The sequence below is a fragment of the Notolepis coatsorum genome, assembly GCF_963971535.1.
Source record: "Notolepis coatsorum genome assembly, chromosome: 2".
In the NCBI taxonomy this organism is placed as follows: domain Eukaryota; kingdom Metazoa; phylum Chordata; class Actinopteri; order Aulopiformes; family Paralepididae; genus Notolepis; species Notolepis coatsorum.
This window is the reverse complement of record NC_140166.1, coordinates 14,867,690-14,888,161: the sequence shown is the minus strand read 5'-3', so window position 1 is coordinate 14,888,161 and position 20,472 is coordinate 14,867,690. Positions and strand designations below refer to the sequence as shown.

Genomic DNA, 20,472 nt, shown 5'->3' with positions numbered 1-20,472 from the left:
GCACTTTTACTAGGTGACTTTTACTAGGGGTGGGACGATACGCATTGGAACCGTACGGTACGACCCCCACGGTTCGGGGCGTCTGTGTATCGTACGGTTCAGATGATGCGCAAATAAAAATATTCATTTGGCGGAGCCGGGAGAGGTTATAGAGCAGCACTGCAGCCAGGTGCTAGTCAGTTTGTGTAAAAATGGCAAGCACAATATAAATCAATCTTCATTACGACTTTAAAAACATAGCCATTAACATTACATAGGCCTACACACATCTTGCCATAGCGTTAGCAGTTTGTACAACACAACGCACGTTTTAACTATGGTATCCCGCCAGCTAATACAGTCAACGAAATGTTACCGTAGCTACTAGCTAGCAGAGGAGGAAATGGGAGTCCGAGAGGCGGGGTGTTTAAAGACAATGATAGGAGTTTATTCAACATCCAAGAAGGCTAACATACAACTAGGGCTGGGCGATATGGCCTAAATATGATATCACGATATTTTCTGACCTTTCGGCGATACACGATACACATCACGATGTTTTTGTTTTTTACCCCAAACAATTCATTATGAGGCTTACCAAGACAGTATTTGAGTTTGCAAGCTAACATTAAAGACAAAATAAAATACCCATGCATTTAGCATTTTTATATTATATATTAGATTTAGATTATTGGATTATTAGATTATATATTGCATATATTTAGCAATGAGATATTATATGATTTAGATATGAAATATGATTAATTGAAAATGGGGGACCCTGCTCAAGACGAAAGTCTTTCTCTGGTCTGCATCCCCTTAACAATTGTATGTATTGAGCTGTACTGTACCCATTCTGCAATATGTTAATAAAGTTTTAAATCAATCAATCAATCAATCAATCAATCAATCAATCAATAGCATTTTAATGAAACTACTGTATATTTGTATGTCTCTAAATGTTTTGATGAATTGAAAATGGAGGACCCTTATGTAAAAAAGCCGAAAGTCTTTTTCTGGTCTTCATCCTCCAGTCAGTCCACTGTTGTTGTATTGAGCTGTACTGTATTGTACCCATTCTGCAATCGTTAATAACGTTTTCATTCATTCAATCATTCAGCCGGCAACAGAATAATTTTGATTGACAGTCGAGTCTGCCAATTACGTCACACCGCTTGCACCCGCCCTGCTGTTCTTAGCACCAATCGGCAAGCGCTATGCGTTTTTTACTTTCCTGAAAGTCCTCCATTGATTTTGACGAGAGCTCAACAACAACAACAACAGCTCCCCGCGGCCGACGAGTGATCACCAGCGCACCGCAGCATGACTAAACGAGGCATAATGATTTTACTGCAACGAATGTTATAATAAAAGCCTTTCCATACATCTGTCTGATTGAAAACTTTATTAACAGACCGCAGAATGGGCACGCACAACTCAGCACGGGCTGAGATATGAACAGTAATGCTTGCTATCTATGTCGTCATCGGACGTTGCTATGTTTGGGTAAATACGCTGATGTTATTGAACGTGTAACTATATAACGTTAATGCCACAAAACGAATGCCTTTGTTAATAATAAGTAGTAACTTTGATGCAGTAGTGTGTGTGTGGGGGCGGCGTTGTTCAAAAGTTTGAACGGGTGTGGACCAGATTGACGCGACACAATCCTCTTGGGCAAAACATCACGATATCCACAATACGTTAAAAAAGTGTATCGCTAATGAACTGTACCCGATATTTATATAATATCGTCATATCGCCCAGCCCTACATACAACTGTGTTTTACTAAATCCAACCGGGACTATTGCCGCTTTCGTGCCACTTGTTGATGTTATGAACTCCTAACGTTACCGGAGCTGAAGGTCCGTCGCGCTAAAATATCCGTGGGGACCCACCAACCCATAGATAGTTCCAACTCACCGAATTACGTAATCCACCACAGTTGCACTCAATATTTAAATAATGTTAGTCTAAATAAATGTAGATCGATAATGTACGTATTTTAAAAATAGAATGAACAGCGCAGTGTTGTTTTTAATGTATTCGTTTTTAATGTTGTTCGTTTGATGTATGCTGCCATTTATATCGATGGCCTTCTAATTTGTTTATTTATTTATTTTAAATAACAGTGACACTTTTCCCTTTGATAAGAAATCCAGCCATATTCCTTTCATTGTATTTCAAATACTGCACTTTAATTTCAAGCAGAAAACTAACCTTTCCATTAAGAACTGACAATCAGGGAATTTAAACATGGTTGACATTGTTTTTTTGTGTTTATATTAAAGAAAGGAAAGTCTAGTGCTGGCTGAACATAGTTTGTTTGCACTAAGTTAATACTTTGACAAATGTAGCCTATATTTTTCAGTCAGTTCGGTCTTTGTGTGCCAAACATTATTTAAGGCGGTAAACACTAACTATTTTTATATATATATATATATATATATATATATATATATATATATATATAATAATAATAATAAATGAAACATGTCTAGATTTTTGACTGTTACATTTTTTTTAATAAAAATTAACGTATCCCCGTGACCACAAAACCGTGATACGAACCGAACCGTCCATTTTGTGAACCGTCCCACCCCTAACTTTTACTATAGGTGACTAACTCAAATATGCAAAAAAAAAAAAAAAAAGGAAATGGACTTAAGACGTTTTTTAATCAAAGCGCAGCAGAGACAAGTGATACAGGGACACAGGTAAGGTCTTGCAATGGCTTAGTGATTATAACAGTGCAGTTCAGCATTCAGTAACCCATACTTTTTGTGAACGTGTTTTTGATACTACATTCTGTTGAACACACACCTCAAAACTGTACCTAAGGAAAATTGGCTAAATTGCAAGAAAAATAATAGACAGTTATGATATTACATTCTGCATAATTTGTATGCAAAATATTGTGGTTCCCTGCTTTAGTCTGTTGACACATTTCTATACTAAAATGCTTGTGTAGTCCTGTGTCATACCTTTAAATGTCATATAAGTGAATTGTATAGAAACAACTCACCAAAAGTGACTATTGCGCAACTGATGACAAAAAAAATCCACCAAGGGGGCGGAAACCAGTTAATTCCCCCAAAAATATTTGAATACACAAATGTGGCTGGGGGAACTGATTCACTCAGCATGAATAGACTATAGATCAATAAAAACAATACACACAAAAAAAAACATTAAAGAACTTTTTTTTTTCTCGATTAATTTAGATTATAATCGATTCTAACATTTTCAAATCAATGCAGTTGAATAGTCACATTAGAATCGATGCATTTCAATTAATCGATGCATCGTTACACCCCTACTAATCACCACAAGCTAGTCATAGTATTCCCATGGTGTTTTGCGATACAACATGGCAAATGCCCTAACTCATTGAGCACAGTTGTCAAGTAATGATACAAATCTATACAATCACCTGTTGTTGAATAAATACCATTACTTTCTAGTTATTACAACAAAAAAACAGTATATGTAAAACAGTATCCGTAATTTTTTTTTATAAAAGTTTTATAATTCATATCACATTTTTTTTTTTTTTTTTTTTTTAATATGCACTGGTATCGGATCAGTACTCGGTATCGGCTGATATCGGAATCGGATCGGAAAGGAAAAAATGGTATCGGAACATCTCTACTCATGACTCAACTTGGACTTGAGCACTGATGACTCGGACTTGGACTCTAGCATCGACTGCATTCGGACTCTGAAGGTGCAGACGAGGACTTGTTAATTGATAAATTGTTTTTATTTTTTTGTAATGGGCCCTAATCATTTGGCATACGATATTGATGGCTAGTGCATTTGTTTGGCTATTGCGTCACAAAGTAAATAAACTCCCTTTGAATGTGATGTGACCGCTGTGTCATTTATGTATGTTATTGGGAGCCAGCGGTTGATGGCCATAAACGTATATATACGTTTTTGACTCATTTTTTCTTTTATTCGCTTTTAATATCCTATTCAATGTCACAGAGCTGTATTTTGCCTGGAAAAGGCATATTGGGACTCCGAAGGTGCAGTGCCGGCCAGATCCTGGTAGTGGCGCTGTCTCGAGACAATCCGACCGGCCACAGGTAAGGACAATTTAACGGCAATGTCAGCTTGATCGTCCAAGGATTTCATAGCCATCCCCCTGATCAGCGTATGTTGTGGTAATAACGAATGCCGTTATTGGCAATCAATTAATCAGAAAGGACCCCCCAACCCCCCTCCCTTTCATGCATTCATGATGGAACATAATACCGATCATATGCATTTGGATTTTTAACTCTAGCGTGTGTATATGGATGAAACCCCAATGGATTTAACGTTATTAGCGTCGCGCCTTATAAATAGCCTCACAGGAATTAGACCCGATCATTCCGAAATAACACTCATATTCACCACGGTATAAAACGGGAACGTATTGATGGGAAAATTATTTATTTTTTGCATCTTGAACGGAAGGTTCATACTGTCAAATGACCACAATATTGTATCCATATCTATAATATAAAATATAGATTTAGCTATAGAAACAATGTGATGCACATTGAAAGTTTGTAATGGAAAGCTCAAAGCTGGCGTTCCAGCCACCTTCCAATGGCCGTGAATGTGTTAAAGGGGCACTTCACCAAAAAAACAAAGCCGATTTACAAAAACTCAGTTTTGCTCACATTCATTAAGTTCAACTGTTATTGAGAGTAAATTCGTTTGAATAATTATGGCCACCAGTGATGTCATCGTTGACATTGAATCCCTTCTGTTGTGTTAATTACAGCTCAATAAAATATAGGGACTGCTAACCTTGTCATTTCATTGAGCTCTGTAGTCAACACAACACAGGGATTCAATGTCCCAGAGGACATCACTGGTGGCCATATCCTGTGCGTTTCACAGGATACGACGCCATATGACTGTAGTGACATCCCCACGTACCCTACTTCAGTTAGCCCTTATCTAGCTAGTGTGCGTAACAGACTCCATCAAATCAAAACAACATGTATTTGTAAAGCCCAAAATCACAAGTTAATGTCCCCATGGGCTGGACAAGTCTTCTTTAAACAAGTCAAGAAGAAACATCACAATAAATCAGCGCCGCCGCTGCTGAATGCATATAGGGGAAACACTGGTATGCACATAGGGCTGCCGCGGTATCGATTTTTTTCCTTATCGCACAAATTTGCGAAGCCATTCAAACCGCTGCGGTAACCGCAATAATTTTTTTTCTTTTAAATGTAATGTTAAAATAATTGGTTCCTAAATAAACTTTTCGAATGCATTTATTTCTGTAGTAGTCTATTCTTTATAGCCTCTAGTCTAACGTTACATGTCTATCTTTATTCCAGTGTTGTCATTAAAGAGGACGACTTGCAGCAGGAATATTGGTTGAAAACAGCTGGCTGTTCTTGAAACTGCTGGTCGTGACTCACGGTAGCTAACGTTAACCAAAACGCTTGGTTCAATAACCAACTAGGAATTAATTGACTGTCCTATCTATCTGCATAACAGATAATAACGTCATGGAATTGTTTGTTCAACCCAGTGGCCAGCGAATTAACACCAGCTAAAGCTAGTGATGGATCGGGTTATTACATGGGGCTTACTCAAGAGTTAAACTGCTCACTCAGCCCTATCGTTACATTAGATAGCCAACAGTTTAATCCCTAATGTTATGTGTAGCTGGCTATCTTTTAACACATACCATAACAGGATGTACCCAGCCAGAGTACATTTTAGCTTATTCTACCAGGTGCCGCTTTTTACCAACCTGTTACACAGCACGGAGCCAACTTGCTAATGTTAACTTGGGCAACTGCGCTCAGCACACGCACACACAATATGGCATATGTAACGTTACTGCTCCAGAACAGAACCAGAACTTACCTGTCCTTTGCTAACCATGAGTCATGACCACTCCGTCTTTCGGGATCAAAACGGCAGCATTTACGGCATCCGAATGCCCTTTCGATTGGGTTTCGCTACAAGATCCATGTTTTTAGCAGATTCAAAGCGAAAACTTTCCGTAGCAGCAAAACAAGTTCTGGGGTTCGATCAGAATGTTATCTGCGCAACTGCGAGTGGAAACTTTCGAACACATGGCGTGAAGAAAATAGGCTATACACAACTATAATTATTATTATTATAAACAAATAAAAATAACAGCCGGTGATGCGGTAATCAGCTTATGGCGATACCGCGATAATGCGGTAACCGCGGCAGCCCTATATGCATACTGTAATGTCAAGTTCAAGTTTCTTTAATAGTCGTCATATACAGAAGTACAGAATACTTTTATACAAAATGCTTCTTACTGTTACGCTCCAGAGACTGTGTAAGACAAGATAAGTATGAAATAAAATAACATAGTATAGCATGTAAATTAGAAGTAAAAAAAATGAGGTCAGTGTTCAGTATAGACATATGTACAATGTTCGATGCAGAATAGACGTAACGGAGTTACCATATAATATACAATACTATGTGCAGTGTACTAATATACAATACTATATAGTGCAAGGCAGAAATGGGATGAGGTGCAATTTAGGTACAATTTACAGTAGGTGTACGAGTTGTAGTGCAAATCCTTTATCAATAAATATAAAGTGTGTTTGTGTGATCTAAAGTGTTCACAACACTGTCAATGTGTGTGGTCCATGTCAAGTCCTCGGATATGTGGGCTCCGAGGTACTTGAAACTGTTCACTCTCTCAACCGGTGCCCCGTCGATGCTGAGGGGGCTGTAGTCCTTGACCCCCGACCTCCTGAAGTCCACAATCATCTCTTTTGTTTTGCTGACGTTCAGGGAGAGGCAGTTCTCCTGACACCACTGTGACAGATTCTCTACCTCTTCCAGGTAGGCCCTCTCGTCGTTGGCAGAGATCAGGCCCACCACTACTGTGTCATCAGCAAATTTGATGATTGTGTTGTTGTTCCGCTGTGCCACGCAGTCATGTGTGTACAGGGAGTAGAGGAGGGGGCTCAGAACACAGCCCTGGGGGGCCCCTATGTTGAGCGTGATGGATGAGGAGGTGCAGTTGCCTGCTCTTACCACCTGGGGTCTGCCCAGTGTATGCGTGTAATAAAACACAAATATGTACATGCAATAGCAACTGGGGTACATAAGATTTTTTTTTTTAAAGATTTAAAAATAGAATATCAAGATTCCACAAAGCCGCAGGGGCGATGTGTTGTGTGCCCGGCAGCCATGGGACCCACGGTCTGGTGCTACACGCTGGTGGTGGAGGATTCATCCATTCAAACCACAAGAGTCTTGATCGTCTCTATTCAAATTAGAAACTATGTATCATGCAGAGCTCAGAATTTTTATTTTTTTTATTTTACTGCAGACACAAAACTCTTAACTCTTTATTTATTACATAAAATGTAAGCAACGTTCAATGTTTCACATACTCAAATATTGTCCTACAAAAAAGGCTAGTGTCTGTAGTAAGCTTGACCATGGTCACGGCGGGTATTGATTGGCCCGATTGTGCCAGTTCAGCTCTCTCTCCAAACGAGGACAGATTAGAGAGTTCCTTTACCTTGAGCTTCTTGGTCAGCTTGCAACAGAAGCGATAAAACATGGCCAGGTTGAGGGGGCCAAAGTCCGCGTAGAAGCTGCGCGCGCGAGAGAGAGAGATTGAAAATTGTATTAACAGATTGCAGAATGGGTACAATACAGTACAGCTAAATACACAATTGCTAAGGGGATGCAGACCAGAGAAAGACTTTAGTCTTGTTTACATCAGGGTCCCCCATTTTCAATTCATCATAACATAATATGACATACGTGATATACATGACACTGTATTATACGTGATATACAGACAGTACTGTTACATCTAGACATTTATGACATACCAGATCTACAAATATACAGTACTTTAATTAATATACAGACAGACGGGTGGAGAGAAAGAGACAAGAGGGGGAGGGAGAGACAGATAGACAGGAGAGACATTTGATTAATGACTTCAAGTGGTATCTACTCTTAGTGCACTGCACTGTGGTGTAACTTTCAGTGAGCTTCAGTCAGATTTTCAAAACAGGTGCTTGATCCCCATTGATTTGTAGCCAACTATCTTTCTTAATTAGTTCAAACAGTGTCTTGTGTTTGGACACAACAAGCCCACTTCCTGGTTGGTGAATGAACCACCCAGGTCTCTCCAACAGCTGGGAAAGCGTTGTCTCATTATTAACCACTTGTGACTCAAGAAAAGCAGATTGGTCCCTATTTCCACTTTGTTATAAGGGCGGCCCTAAATGTCTCAGTTCGAATGTACACACTATGATTACCAAATCACTCTTATATACAATAAACATCTACCAAAACAAGCCATAGAGTGTAGTACGTTCTACAGTTTTAAAAATACGTTTTATTGAACTCTTATAGAAGAGCAGTAGCCTGAGGGCAACGCCACAGACAGGCATTTCAACACAAACTAGACTTATTATTATTGACTTATTTACATAGACCACTTACTTCTCGTATGTCAGTTCATCGTCTATGTAGAAACAGTGTCGTTCAGCGGTGCTTTTGATCTTTTGCTGGAGGATGGCAAAATAAAGCTGATCTGGAAATCGGGGACAAAAAAGAAATCACATCATTGATCTATGATCTCAGTCGCGCAGAGACAAACGACCCATCTCTAGTCCTAAAGCACATCTTTCCCTAGCACTAGAACGGCTGATATGATATCCCATAAATTGCATAATAGTCCCCTAGTAATTTGATCATAACTATCAGCAGTTACCTTTGACGACCTCAATGCATTTACCGGACACGTCGTCTGCGGGCGTTTTGGCAACAGTTCTGAACATTTTTAGACGGTTTGCAGGTTTTTCTTCTTCTCACAAACACAACAACGCCTTTTTCACAGCGAGCACAATAAAGAAACTACGTTTCTATCGAGAACGTCCGTCTGTTGATAAGTGAATGAATACACATGATCAACTTTTAGCACGGTGAGAAAGTTTCAAACGGAGTCGGATCACAGTGCGCACCTTGCTAAACATGAACTAACTCCGCCCCTCCCACTGCAACAACGTTAACATCTCCGCCCGACGCCATTGGCTGTTCGAGAACGGCGGCGCGACACAGTTGCATGCCGTGTCTGTCAATCAAGCTCCTCCAGTTTTAAAGTTCTGCACAGCGGACATATGATTGGCCGAGGCTTATGGGAACCGCGCGCGAGCGGTTGCTATGGACGATGTATCAGCCAATGACATTCAAGTTATCTACTTGGGACCGACCTCCTCTGTCTTCTTCCTGACCTCTCTGCTGCGCGTGCGCGGCCTGCAGACAGTCAGACACTAGTTGTGGAAGGCCTTGTCCAAGTTTCAAGTTTCTTTAATAGTTGTCATACAGAAGTACAGAATACTTTTATACAAAATGCTTCTTACTGTTACGCTCCAGAGACTGTGCAAGACAAGATAAGTATGAAATAAAATAACATAGTATAGCATGTAAATTAGAAGTAAAAAAAAAATGAGGTCACAGTGTTCAGTATAGACATATGTACAATGTTCGATGCAGAATAGACGTAACTGAGTTACCATATAATATACAATACTGTGCAGTGTACTAATACAATACTATATAGTGCAAGGCAGAAATGGGATGAGGTGCAATTTAGGTACAATTTACAGTGGGTGTACGAGTTGTAGTGCAAATCCTTTATCAATAAATATAAAGTGTGTTTGTGTGGTTTAAGTGAGTGTGTGCGTGTGGGTGTGTGTGCTGTGTGCATTTGATGGTTGTTGCATAGTGTTTATTGTTCGTTTTGAGTCTCTGTGCTCGCCTTAAGACTCCGGTATCGCTTGCCTGACCGCAGCAGTTCAAAGAGGCAGTTGTTCGGGTGGCTCGAGTCCTTAATAATTCTCTTAGCCTTCCCCCTGCACCGCTTGTTGTAAATGTTCTGGAGGGTGGGAAGCCCCCCTCCAATTGTGCGTTCGGCTGAACGTGTCACTCTTTGTAGTCTGCTACGGTCTTGTGCAGTGCTATTCCCAAACCAGGAGGTGATGTTGCCAGTCAGGATGCTCTCTATTGTACATGAGTAGAAGTTCCTAAGGATCTTCTGACTGACTTGGAACTTCCTTAGGCGCCTGAGGAAGTAGAGGCGTTGTCGTGCCTTCTTCACAACACTGTCAATGTGTGTGGTCCATGTCAAGTCCTCGGATATGTGGGCTCCGAGGTACTTGAAACTGTTCACTCTCTCAACCGGTGCCCCGTCGATGCTGAGGGGGCTGTAGTCCTTGACCCCCGACCTCCTGAAGTCCACAATCATCTCTTTTGTTATGCTGACGTTCAGGGAGAGGCAGTTCTCCTGACACCACTGTGACAGATTCTCTACCTCTTCCAGGTAGGCCCTCTCGTCGTTGGCAGAGATCAGGCCCACCACTACTGTGTCATCAGCAAATTTGATGATTGTGTTGTTGTTCCGCTGTGCCACGCAGTCATGTGTGTACAGGGAGTAGAGGAGGGGGCTCAGAACACAGCCCTGGGGGGCCCCTATGTTGAGCGTGATGGATGAGGAGGTGCAGTTGCCTGCTCTTACCACCTGGGGTCTGCCCGTCAGGAAGTCCAGGACCCACTGGCAGAACAGTTGGCGCTGCACCGATGGCTGCCTTTCTGATCGCTCCGTCGAGACTGTGCTTTCTTTTGTTAATTTTTATAGTATTAGGAGTTTTATTTGCACCAACTGTTGGTGCATTATATGTGTATGACCGTCAGTCAATCATTGACATTGGATTAAGGAAAACTTACCAATTGGATTGCTCTCTGGATCGGATCGCTGAACAGCAGCAATGGCCCGCCGAGATCCTTTGTTATGGCCATGGCCAAGACCAGGAGAAGCCGCCGCGAAGACGTGGAAAGAGAGCCGGGGTCCGAAACAGACTGAGGTCCTAGCGACACAGAACCACATTGCCCAGCATATTGTTGGCCAATGTGCAATCGATAGGAAATAAACTGGACGACATCAGAGCACGGATCCAATTCCAGAGGGACATTCGGGATTGTAACGTCCTCTGTTTCACAGAAACTGGGCTGAGTCCAGATGTCCCGAATCACGCAATAGAACCGGCAGACCACTTCTTCGTTCTCCGCAAGGACCGGACGGCAGAAGAGTCACTAAAGAAGAAAGGAGGCGGCATTGCCTTCATGATAAACAAGGAGTGGTGCGATTTAGGCAACGCAAAGGAACTGTCTAACCACTGCTCCCCAGACCTGGAGTTTATCACGATAAAATGTCGACCCTTCTTCCTCCCAAGAGAGTTAACGTCCATCATCCTCATCGGAGTGTACATTCCACCACACGCGAACACTGGGGTCGCACTTTCAAAACTTCACGAAGAGGTAAACAAACAACAGATAGCTAGCGTTGACGCTGCCATTCTGGTTCTGGGCGATTTCAACAGCGCGCGTCTTAAAAAGGTGTTGCCGAATTTCTATCAGCATGTGACCTGTCCCACCAGAGGCGAGAACATATTAGACCATGTATACTCGCAATTTAAGAATGGGTACAAGTCACAGGCTCTTAGCCCATTCGGTAAGTCCGATCACGCCGCCATTTTTCTTTTGCCAAAGTATAAACAAAGTCTCAAGCGAACGCCGGTGGTCTCGCGAGAGGTTAAGCGTTGGACCGTGACGTCAGGGGAGGCACTCCAAGCTGCACTTGAATGCACAGACTGGAGGGTATTCCGTGATAACACAGCCAATATTAACGAATACACTGAAACGGTGCTTGACTTTGTCTGTACTCTGGTAGAAGAAACAATCCCCTCTACCACAATTAGAATCTACCCAAATCAAAAGCCCTGGGTAGATAAATCCGTCCGTGAGGCTCTGAAAGTGCGCACATCAGCATACAACACAGGGCTGGTGACAGGCAACATGGAAGAACACAAGACGGCAAGATACAACGTCAGGAGAGCAGTAATAGAGGCAAAACGGCGTTACAGGGATAAAGTTGAACTTCAGTTTGAACAGGCTGACTCTAGAGGCATGTGGCAGGGCCTCAGAACAATGACAGATTACAAAGGCACCCCCCTCAAACTGAACAGTGACATCTCCTTAGCAAATGATCTCAATTCCTTCTATGCGAGGTTTGAGGCTGTGAATAACAACACCAGCCTACAAACCACGGCAATGGGGGGGGGGGGGGTCTGCTGATGGAGACTCAGTGTTCAGGGTAACAGAGCATGAGGTGAGACGGATCTTTAAAAAAGTGAATATCAGGAAGGCAGCAGGACCGGACGGAATCCCCGGCCGCGTCCTAAAAGTCTGTGCCAACCAACTGGCCCCGGTATTCACTGACATCTTCAACCTGTCCTTGGAACAGGCTGTCATCCCCACCTGTCTGAAGAAGTCCACCATCATCCCTGTACCCAAAAAATCTACGCCCGCTTGCCTCAACGACTACCGCCCTGTAGCTCTCACCTCCATAGCCATGAAGTGCTTTGAGAAGCTAGTGAAGGGCTACATCTGTTCCTCCCTCCCCATCAACCTGGACCCCCTGCAATTTGCTATGTGAGAATGCTGTTCATCGACTACAGCTCAGCATTCAATACCATAGTCCCCTCCAAACTCATAGCCAAGCTCAGGGACCTGGGCTTGAACTATGACCACTTCTGACTTTGATTTATAATAAAACACAAGATACTGTGACCTAATGGTATCGTATGGGTAAGTGCTTAATGAAGAAATCCACTCCCATTTTCAAAAGAAAGTCCAACAGGCCTATAAATACTTGGAACAAACGTCTTTCTCTGGTCTGCAATGCATCCCCTTAACAATTGTGTGTATTGAGCCGTACTGTATTGTACCCATTCTGCAACCTGTTAAATAAAGTTTTCATTCATTCATTCATTCGAATTACACACTACAAATGTATTACGTGGCCCATAATGGCCCCCGAACAGCAGCCAACTTCAACACATAATAATATAATCAATCCTCTAGCCTACATATCTGTATACTATATCTACATCTGTACATATCCCTTACCTACTCTTATTAGTTACATTGCTGGCCAGTATGACTTACTACCATAGTGTCGTTATACCTGTATCACTGTACTGTACATAATAATCTGACTAGCACTACTCAGTATTAGCACTCATTTATATATTTTATATTCCAGTTTAATCACCTGTACATGGTATATTACTATTGCACTTTACTGTTACATAATGACAATGCATTCGAATCTAATCTAATAACAATTGGAATTGCACACTACAACTGTATTACGTGGCCCATAATGGACCACAAACAGCATTGCCAAATTCAACAGATAATCATTGATACTAACACTCTGCAGGTCTACCTCAATCTCTTAATCTCCCCACTTTGATCAAAGATAAGAAACACAATTTATATATATATAAATTGTGTTTCTTATCTTTGATCAAAGTGGGGAGATATATATTGGTTAAGTGTACTAATGCACCAGGCCGTGTAGGTAATCACTACTGATCCTGGGACAATAAAATATCCTAACCCAACCCCCTCCAATGTACAGTCATTTACCTAGTATGGTTGTCAATAGTTCAATGTACAATTTTGTTTGTTTGTACAGTGTCTCCCCCCCCCCCCCTCAATGTACAGTATTACTTGTTTATACAGTGTGCCCCCCGCCCCCCCCCCCCCCCCCCCAACCACCTCCAATGTAAATTACCCAGTATGGTTGTCAATATCCCAATGTACCCAACCCCCCCCACACAACCTCCTCCAATGTACAGTTTCTACGTCAAATGTATTATATACTCCCTTTTCTTGACTCCTTCTGTATCACAAACAGTACTGTATTTGCAAATCTGGTATGTCATAAATGTATAGATGTAGCAGTACTGACTATCTGTATGTCATGTATGTCATATATGTCCTGATGAATTGAAAATGGGGGACCCTGATGTAAACACGACGAAAGTCTTTCTCTGGTCTGCATCCCCTTAACAATTGTGTGTATTGAGCTGTACTGTATTGTACCCATTCTACAATCTGTTAATAAAGTTTTCAATCAATCAATCAAACATCCCTGGCTAAAAACAGAACCTCTGTTTTTCATTTGTCCTCCAGACTGCGGCGGGTGTCGCACAGCCTCTTGTCCTGAAGTGCACTAACGAAAAGGGGACAGATGGTGTCGCCATTTTAGGGAGAAAAAAGCAGAGAAGTCCTTTACATTGGATGAGTGTGTTAACAACAAAGCCGTGATTGTGCAGTGCAGCCCCCGCATGGACACACGTCTCTGCATGTCCTGGTAGTTGGTGTGTGTGTGTGTGACGTGTGTGTGTGTGTGTACTTGCCTGTCTCTTACCTGTTATCCCAATGTAGAGATCAGACTGTTGCTCCGCCTCTGAGCTCGGAGCTGCTCGGCGTTTTTTCCTCGTCTCGGGTCGCCTCCTCTCGCTTTTGCGCTTCATTGTGACTTCATGCATGCATACCGTGCATTATATATCCCGTTAATAGGTTAGTCAGATCCCCTGGTCTGCATTGCGGGCTGTCCCTGCTTTGGCTTTTTTTTTTTTTTTTTAGACATCCCTCATCGTTCCCTGCTGCTCGATCTCCTCCTTGCTCAGCCTGTGTGCTGGTGACGTCAGCTGTGTGCAGCGCACGGTTCTGCTTTCTGAAGCCCCTGCACGTGACGTAGAAGGCTTGTATTATTTTGTCTAGCTGTAGGCAGTACAGTAGCCTTGTGGTGATAACAACGTAAAGGCATGGCTGATGATGAATACGCTTCTCCAAGCTGGTAACGGGTTGTGTTATTATTATTATCATCACATGTGTGTGTACTACTGTACTGGTTATTTGGAGAGGAAACTCTTCTCATCCAACCAGCCGTCCATAATAATAATTCATTCGAATCGCATTACTTAGTATTGAGCATTAATCATTATGTAACACTTGCATTAGGGCTACTTGATGTTAAAGCTGCAGTAAGCAACTTCTGAGAAATTAGCAAGAGTGAGTTTACCTACCAGAAATAGAGCAAGCTTTGCGTCACTTTTTAAGTCCATGCAGATGTTTTGCGTTGGATGTTGTTGGACAGTGGTGTTCCTGGGGTTGCATTGGAAAATGAAGACTCATATTTTTTTTGATCTACTTTTTCTCCCCATTATTTTTTTCAATTTTTTCTCCCATCCCAATTTCGTATTATCCAATTCTTCCCTCCCCTGTCTCGAATGTTGCTAGACTATGCCTCCCACTGGTCGGCTGCAATGTGGACGAAGCCTTGCATCACGTGTCCCCTCCGGTACACGAGGAGGCAGCCGTCGCGTCTTTTTTTACCTGCACAGCGCGATCTCTCAGTGGCGAGGAGTAACGCGTGGGAGGCTCACGCTGCCCCCGATAGTTCCTGATTCTGCTGTACAGGCGCACCAACCGACCTGTAGGAGTCGCTGTCCACAACGTCCGATCCTCACCCACCGGCTTTCCCACCCTCTAATACTGCCAATAGTATTAGTACGAACGACCAGCCAAGCCGGAAGCAACGCAGAGAGCTGGGCTCGAACCCAGCATCTCCTGCGTTAGTGGCGAGCGCCTTGCCCACTGCGCCACTTAGCCGCCCCTTGAAGACCACCATATTTAAAAAAAAATATACATACAGTATATTTTGAAATTTAGTTTGGACTAGCTAAATAAAATTTTCATTGTATGGCTAATAAACTGCCTGTTTAACTGTCTGTTTAACTGTGCACATGACAATAAACAATCTTAACCCTTTCACTGCCACATGACAGCCGGTTAACCCTTTCACTGTGACAATACAGAAGGTTAGCCCTTTACTATCACACAACCGATGGTGATGCTCCATCATTAGCATCATTAGCTCCGCATTTGCGGAGCTAATGATGCTAATGATGGAGCATCGCCGTCGGTTGTGTGATAGTAAAGGGCTAACCTTCTGTCGTGTGGCAGTGAAAGGGTTAAAGCCGCTGGTGGAGTCTGGAAAGCCTTTGTCATGCGTGAGCTTGAAAAGTGATGCAGAGCTTTCTCTATTTCTGCTGGGCAGGTAAACTCACTCTTGCTCATTTCTCTGAATTTGCCTACTGCAGCTTTACGTGTTATCATTACTTAACATTCAACACTTCCGTTACAAACCCAAATGCTTCGCAAAAGTGGGGTCAAGGGCCTTGAAGGTGTTCCAGGTCACCTCATTGAAAAGAAAAGCCCTCAGATCTTCTGCTCTGGACCATGTAGTCATCACTGTCGCCAAACAGACAGAAACGGTCCTAAAAGGACATCTCAGGGCTTTCCCTAAACAGTGGTATATGGGTGCAGTGCCACTGTGACCTGTGACCTCCACCGTCTGTTTAAAAAATAAATGTTTGCAGTGAATGCTTGGGGCCAGGTTAGAAACAGATGCATCATTGTCTCATACGTGATTGGTCAGTCCTCTGTTCCCCTCTGTGTGTTTTCATGTTCAACTATTGTGCAACCTTATACACTGTACCTAAATATTACCCGTGTTTGCCATTTTATTGAATTTATGTTGCAGGAAATTACAGCAAATTGCTTTCTTTATTGCTCATTCATTTGCTGCCGGATGGCGGGACTCAGTCCCCCTCTGCACCAAATCCTAGTTGCCAGTGTTGTAGTACTCGAGTCAGAGTCCTGGACTGATTTTCAGGACTCGTGACTCGACTTGGACTTGAGCACTGATGACTCGGACTTGGACTCGAGCATTGACTGCATTCGGACGGTGCAGACGAGGACTCTGACTTGTTAATTGATGAATAGTTATTATTATTTGTAATCTTTTTGTAATAGGCCCTAATAATTTGGCATAAGATATTGGTGGCTAGTGCATTTGTTTGGCTATATTGTCACAAAGTACATAAACTCCCTTTTAAATGGTGACCGCCATTTTGTTAGGACCCCAGGAAGAGTAGTCTCACTTTGGTGTAGACTAATGGGGATCCACAATAAAACAATAAAACAAAACCGCTGTGTCATTTATGACTGCCAGAGTGGAGTGGACTCAACCTTGATGACTCGGACTAGGGTAATGGGGACTCGACTCGGACTCGACTCTGGCTCTTTGGTGACTCGGACTTGAACTCAGACTCGAACACTGGGGACTCGAGACTCGACTCGGACTCGAGATTTAGTGACTCGACTACAACATTGACTCTTGCACCATCTTGTTTGAAAATCCTTGGGAAAGCCCTGCATCACGTTTACCCAGCTGTGTCTAGTGATGTGGCCAAATGTAGAGTCATAGCCACATGTTTCAGCCAATGGCTATTGTTCATTTCCCACCCTGGTTACTGCAAAATAAGATAGACAATTCACTCCTCCATCAATGTCAAAGGTTACACTCAATGGGCAAACGCAGCTGTAAGAAATGACAACATTTTATTTACAAGTAAATAAACATCTTGGAAAAGTTCATCAGTTTGAGAATGTGTCCGCCTTACTGGCGGAACGTTTTCACATCATGTTATGAGAATATAATGACATCACACCTGTTACGTTGTCATTGACATTCTTTAAGCTCGATGTCGAGTCAATGCAACACAACAAAGGAGACGGCAGTCAAAGTAGTTTTATAATAAATATTTAATGAAATAATTACCGTGAATGAAATGAAGAATAAACTAAACTAACGACAGACAAGAACACATACTATACAGACAGGATCAGCATCAGACACAGGGGAAGACGGAACACTTCTACATGAGGGAATGACGAGACGAGACACACCTGGGTTGATTACAAATGGGTACACCTGGAAGGGGAAACGATAAGGACTACAAAACCAGGACAGGTAACTACAGCTAGACATAACACATCACACTGGGAATGCCTGATCAAGGCACACACAGACCCCACACGTAACACCCCCACCCTCCACTTTATGTACATAACCCCAAGGCGAAATGGGGGAATGAACATACAAAAAAATTCTCTAACTTATATATATGAAAAACAATATTATCATCAATATAAATAAATACCAGCCATATCGACAACAATCCTAACCCACACTCTCCCAATTTCAAGCCTCACAGTATATACTGAGTTATCTACCCAGTAATGCAACAGTCCATGTCGCTATCGGACTATCGTGCCCGTGGGCAGGCGGGCAGCCCCCACCCCCACACGCTGAAGGCGCACATAGGTCACAACACCCCCAACACGTTCCGTATGACATTACAGCCCACAATAACTACAGCAATATAAATAAGGGAATCAGTGGTCGAGAAATGGGCAGCACCAATCCGAAATCCGGAGGTTCCCAGATCATTTCTCGTCACTCCCGACCCCTAGAAAACAGCAAAATGAATATCCGGCAGGATCAACAAAGCATATACCCACACAACCCTATGGACAATAGCACAACCCCCCCCCCCCCCCCCCCCCTGACTACAGCCACAACACTGCATGTTGTTCCCCTGCTCATTTCCAATGCCCATTAGAACAACTGGCACCAATAATCCGAACAAAACGAACTCTGGAGCAAGTGGAGCAAACTTGCTTATTGTAGTGGGTTACCTACCACTGCAAACCTCTATGCATGGGCGAGATGGCAAAGCAACAGCATGTACAAACCCATACACAAGTAAAAATATGCAACAGGCAACAAGACAGCTCTGAAAGAGATCAGCACATTGCGAGGAATGTCCAGTCGACCGGGGTCAGAGATGGTCTAGCCGGGTCTGACTGTGGCACCCAACCCAAACCACGAGGACAGTCCCAGCTGGCCCGGGTGTGAAAAACGGCCAAGACGATGGTCAAGGCCAACCAACCACTCAAAGCTCCCCAGTCTGCCCCGGATGGAACAATGACCTCATTCTCCAGCTCCCCCTCTTCTGAAACACAAAGACTGTCATTATCATTGTCAACTCCAGGTGGAGCCACCACCAAGGCTGACACCGGCATATTGGGCATAGGTACACGTCCCACGTCATCCATGGGCAAAGCAGGGCCAGTACCATCAGGCACCGCGTCACTGACCGATACACCCATGTCAAATAAATTCCCCCCAGCACTACCCGTCATGTCCGTCGTAAGTGCATCTGATGGAACAACTCCCGTATGCACATTCGCCAGAACGTCCGCCACAACAGGCCCCGCTGAGGGTATGTATGTCCTCTTGAGTTATTTGCCCTACAATAAATATAGTTACACTATAATCTAATAATTCAATAATCTAAATCTAATATAATCTATAAATGCTAGCCTTCTGAGGCTCCTGAGTGACTTTACAAAATTTCAAGTTTGTTTATTATGTCACAACAGAATACAGAATACTTTATATGAAATGCTTATATCTGAAAGAGCCCCTGAGAGTGTGCTACATGATACAGTAAAAAAAAAGTAATTAAGAAGTAAGTAAAGTCAATACAATGCAGAAATGGGATGGGGTACAACTTCGGGTAGGGTGCAAATGAGGTATGGATGTAGTGCAAATCTTTTTAATAATAGATCCGTTTGGGTAAAAACTAGACGCGGCCTGCGTCCAGGAGTTCAAAACTTGTAATCCCTATTGATTGATTGAACATTTTAATGAACAGATTGCAGAATGGGTACAATACAGTACGGCTCAATACACACAATTGTTAAGGGGATGCAGACCAGAGAAAGACTTTCGTCTCGTTTACATCAGGGTCCCCCATTTTCAATTCATAATGAGTTGAAATGAATGAATCCAAATCTGATCCGATCAGATAGGGATTAAAGGTTTTGAACTCCTGGGCCCCGGGGATAGGAGCTCCTTCTGAGTCTCTCTGTGCCGGCCATGAGACTCCGGTAGCGCTTGCAGTTCAAAGAAGAGGCAGTTGTTTGTGATTTAACCCAAAGAAGTCGTCAATGGAGCGTTCGGACAGTCCTTCATACCAGCGGCCATCAGGCTCCACAACAGGGGGCAGCGACTAGCGGCCTCCAGGCTCCACAACAGGGGGCAGCGACTAGCAGCCTCCAGGCTCCACAACAGGGGGCAGCGACTAGCAGCCTCCAGGCTCCACAACAGTGGGCAGCGACTGCTACCAGACATTGACCTGCTGGGACTTATAGGAACCCAAGGAGGACAACCTACACTACCTTAGGCTTACTGCACCTTATGTGGATACTGTGATACTGTGAATAATGTATATTTCAGTGGATACTGTGAATAATGTATACTCAGTAGATAGTAAATTATAACACTACCTTATGCATACTGCACCTTATGTGACACTGTGAATAATGTGAATATTCTTTTTCAGCTAGTTAGATAGTAAATTATATTGACCTAATTGTTTACACTGCCTGTGTTGTTTTTACTACCTGTACCACCACCCCCCCCCCCCCCCCCCTTCCCCCATGCTGCTATGATGCCTGAATTTCCCCAAGGGGATCAATAAAGGAATATCTTATCTTATCTTATTTCTCCTTCATCAGATGCAGTTCTGGGCCCACAGTTACTGTTGATCATATAACCTCCCTGGGAGAGAATGTCCCAAACTCGTGCATCAGTTACAGAGGTCGGCCAGCAAAGCCTTCTCTGC

At 42.9% G+C, this 20,472-nt stretch overlaps 1 protein-coding gene across 3 annotated transcripts in view; it reads right to left on the bottom strand.

Moving 5' to 3' along the window:
* Window positions 1-14,541, bottom strand: part of cdc14b (cell division cycle 14B) — a 79,161-nt gene extending 64,620 nt beyond the window's left edge. For 2 of the 3 annotated variants that reach the window (XR_014619435.1, XM_084309302.1), the window contains exons 1-3: window positions 14,298-14,541; window positions 8,462-8,552; window positions 7,521-7,596 (exon numbers count right to left, since the gene is read on the bottom strand). Coding sequence is in view for 2 of the 3 variants with exons in the window: in XM_084309302.1 (XP_084165428.1) it covers window positions 7,521-7,596; window positions 8,462-8,552; window positions 14,298-14,418 (288 nt within the window). In the remaining variant the exon portion in view is untranslated. Of the gene's footprint in view, window positions 1-7,520; window positions 7,597-8,461; window positions 8,553-8,732; window positions 8,970-14,297 lie in introns of those variants that run through there. The other variant, XM_084309303.1, reaches the window with a different exon arrangement.
* Between the last annotated feature and the right edge of the window lie 5,931 nt (window positions 14,542-20,472).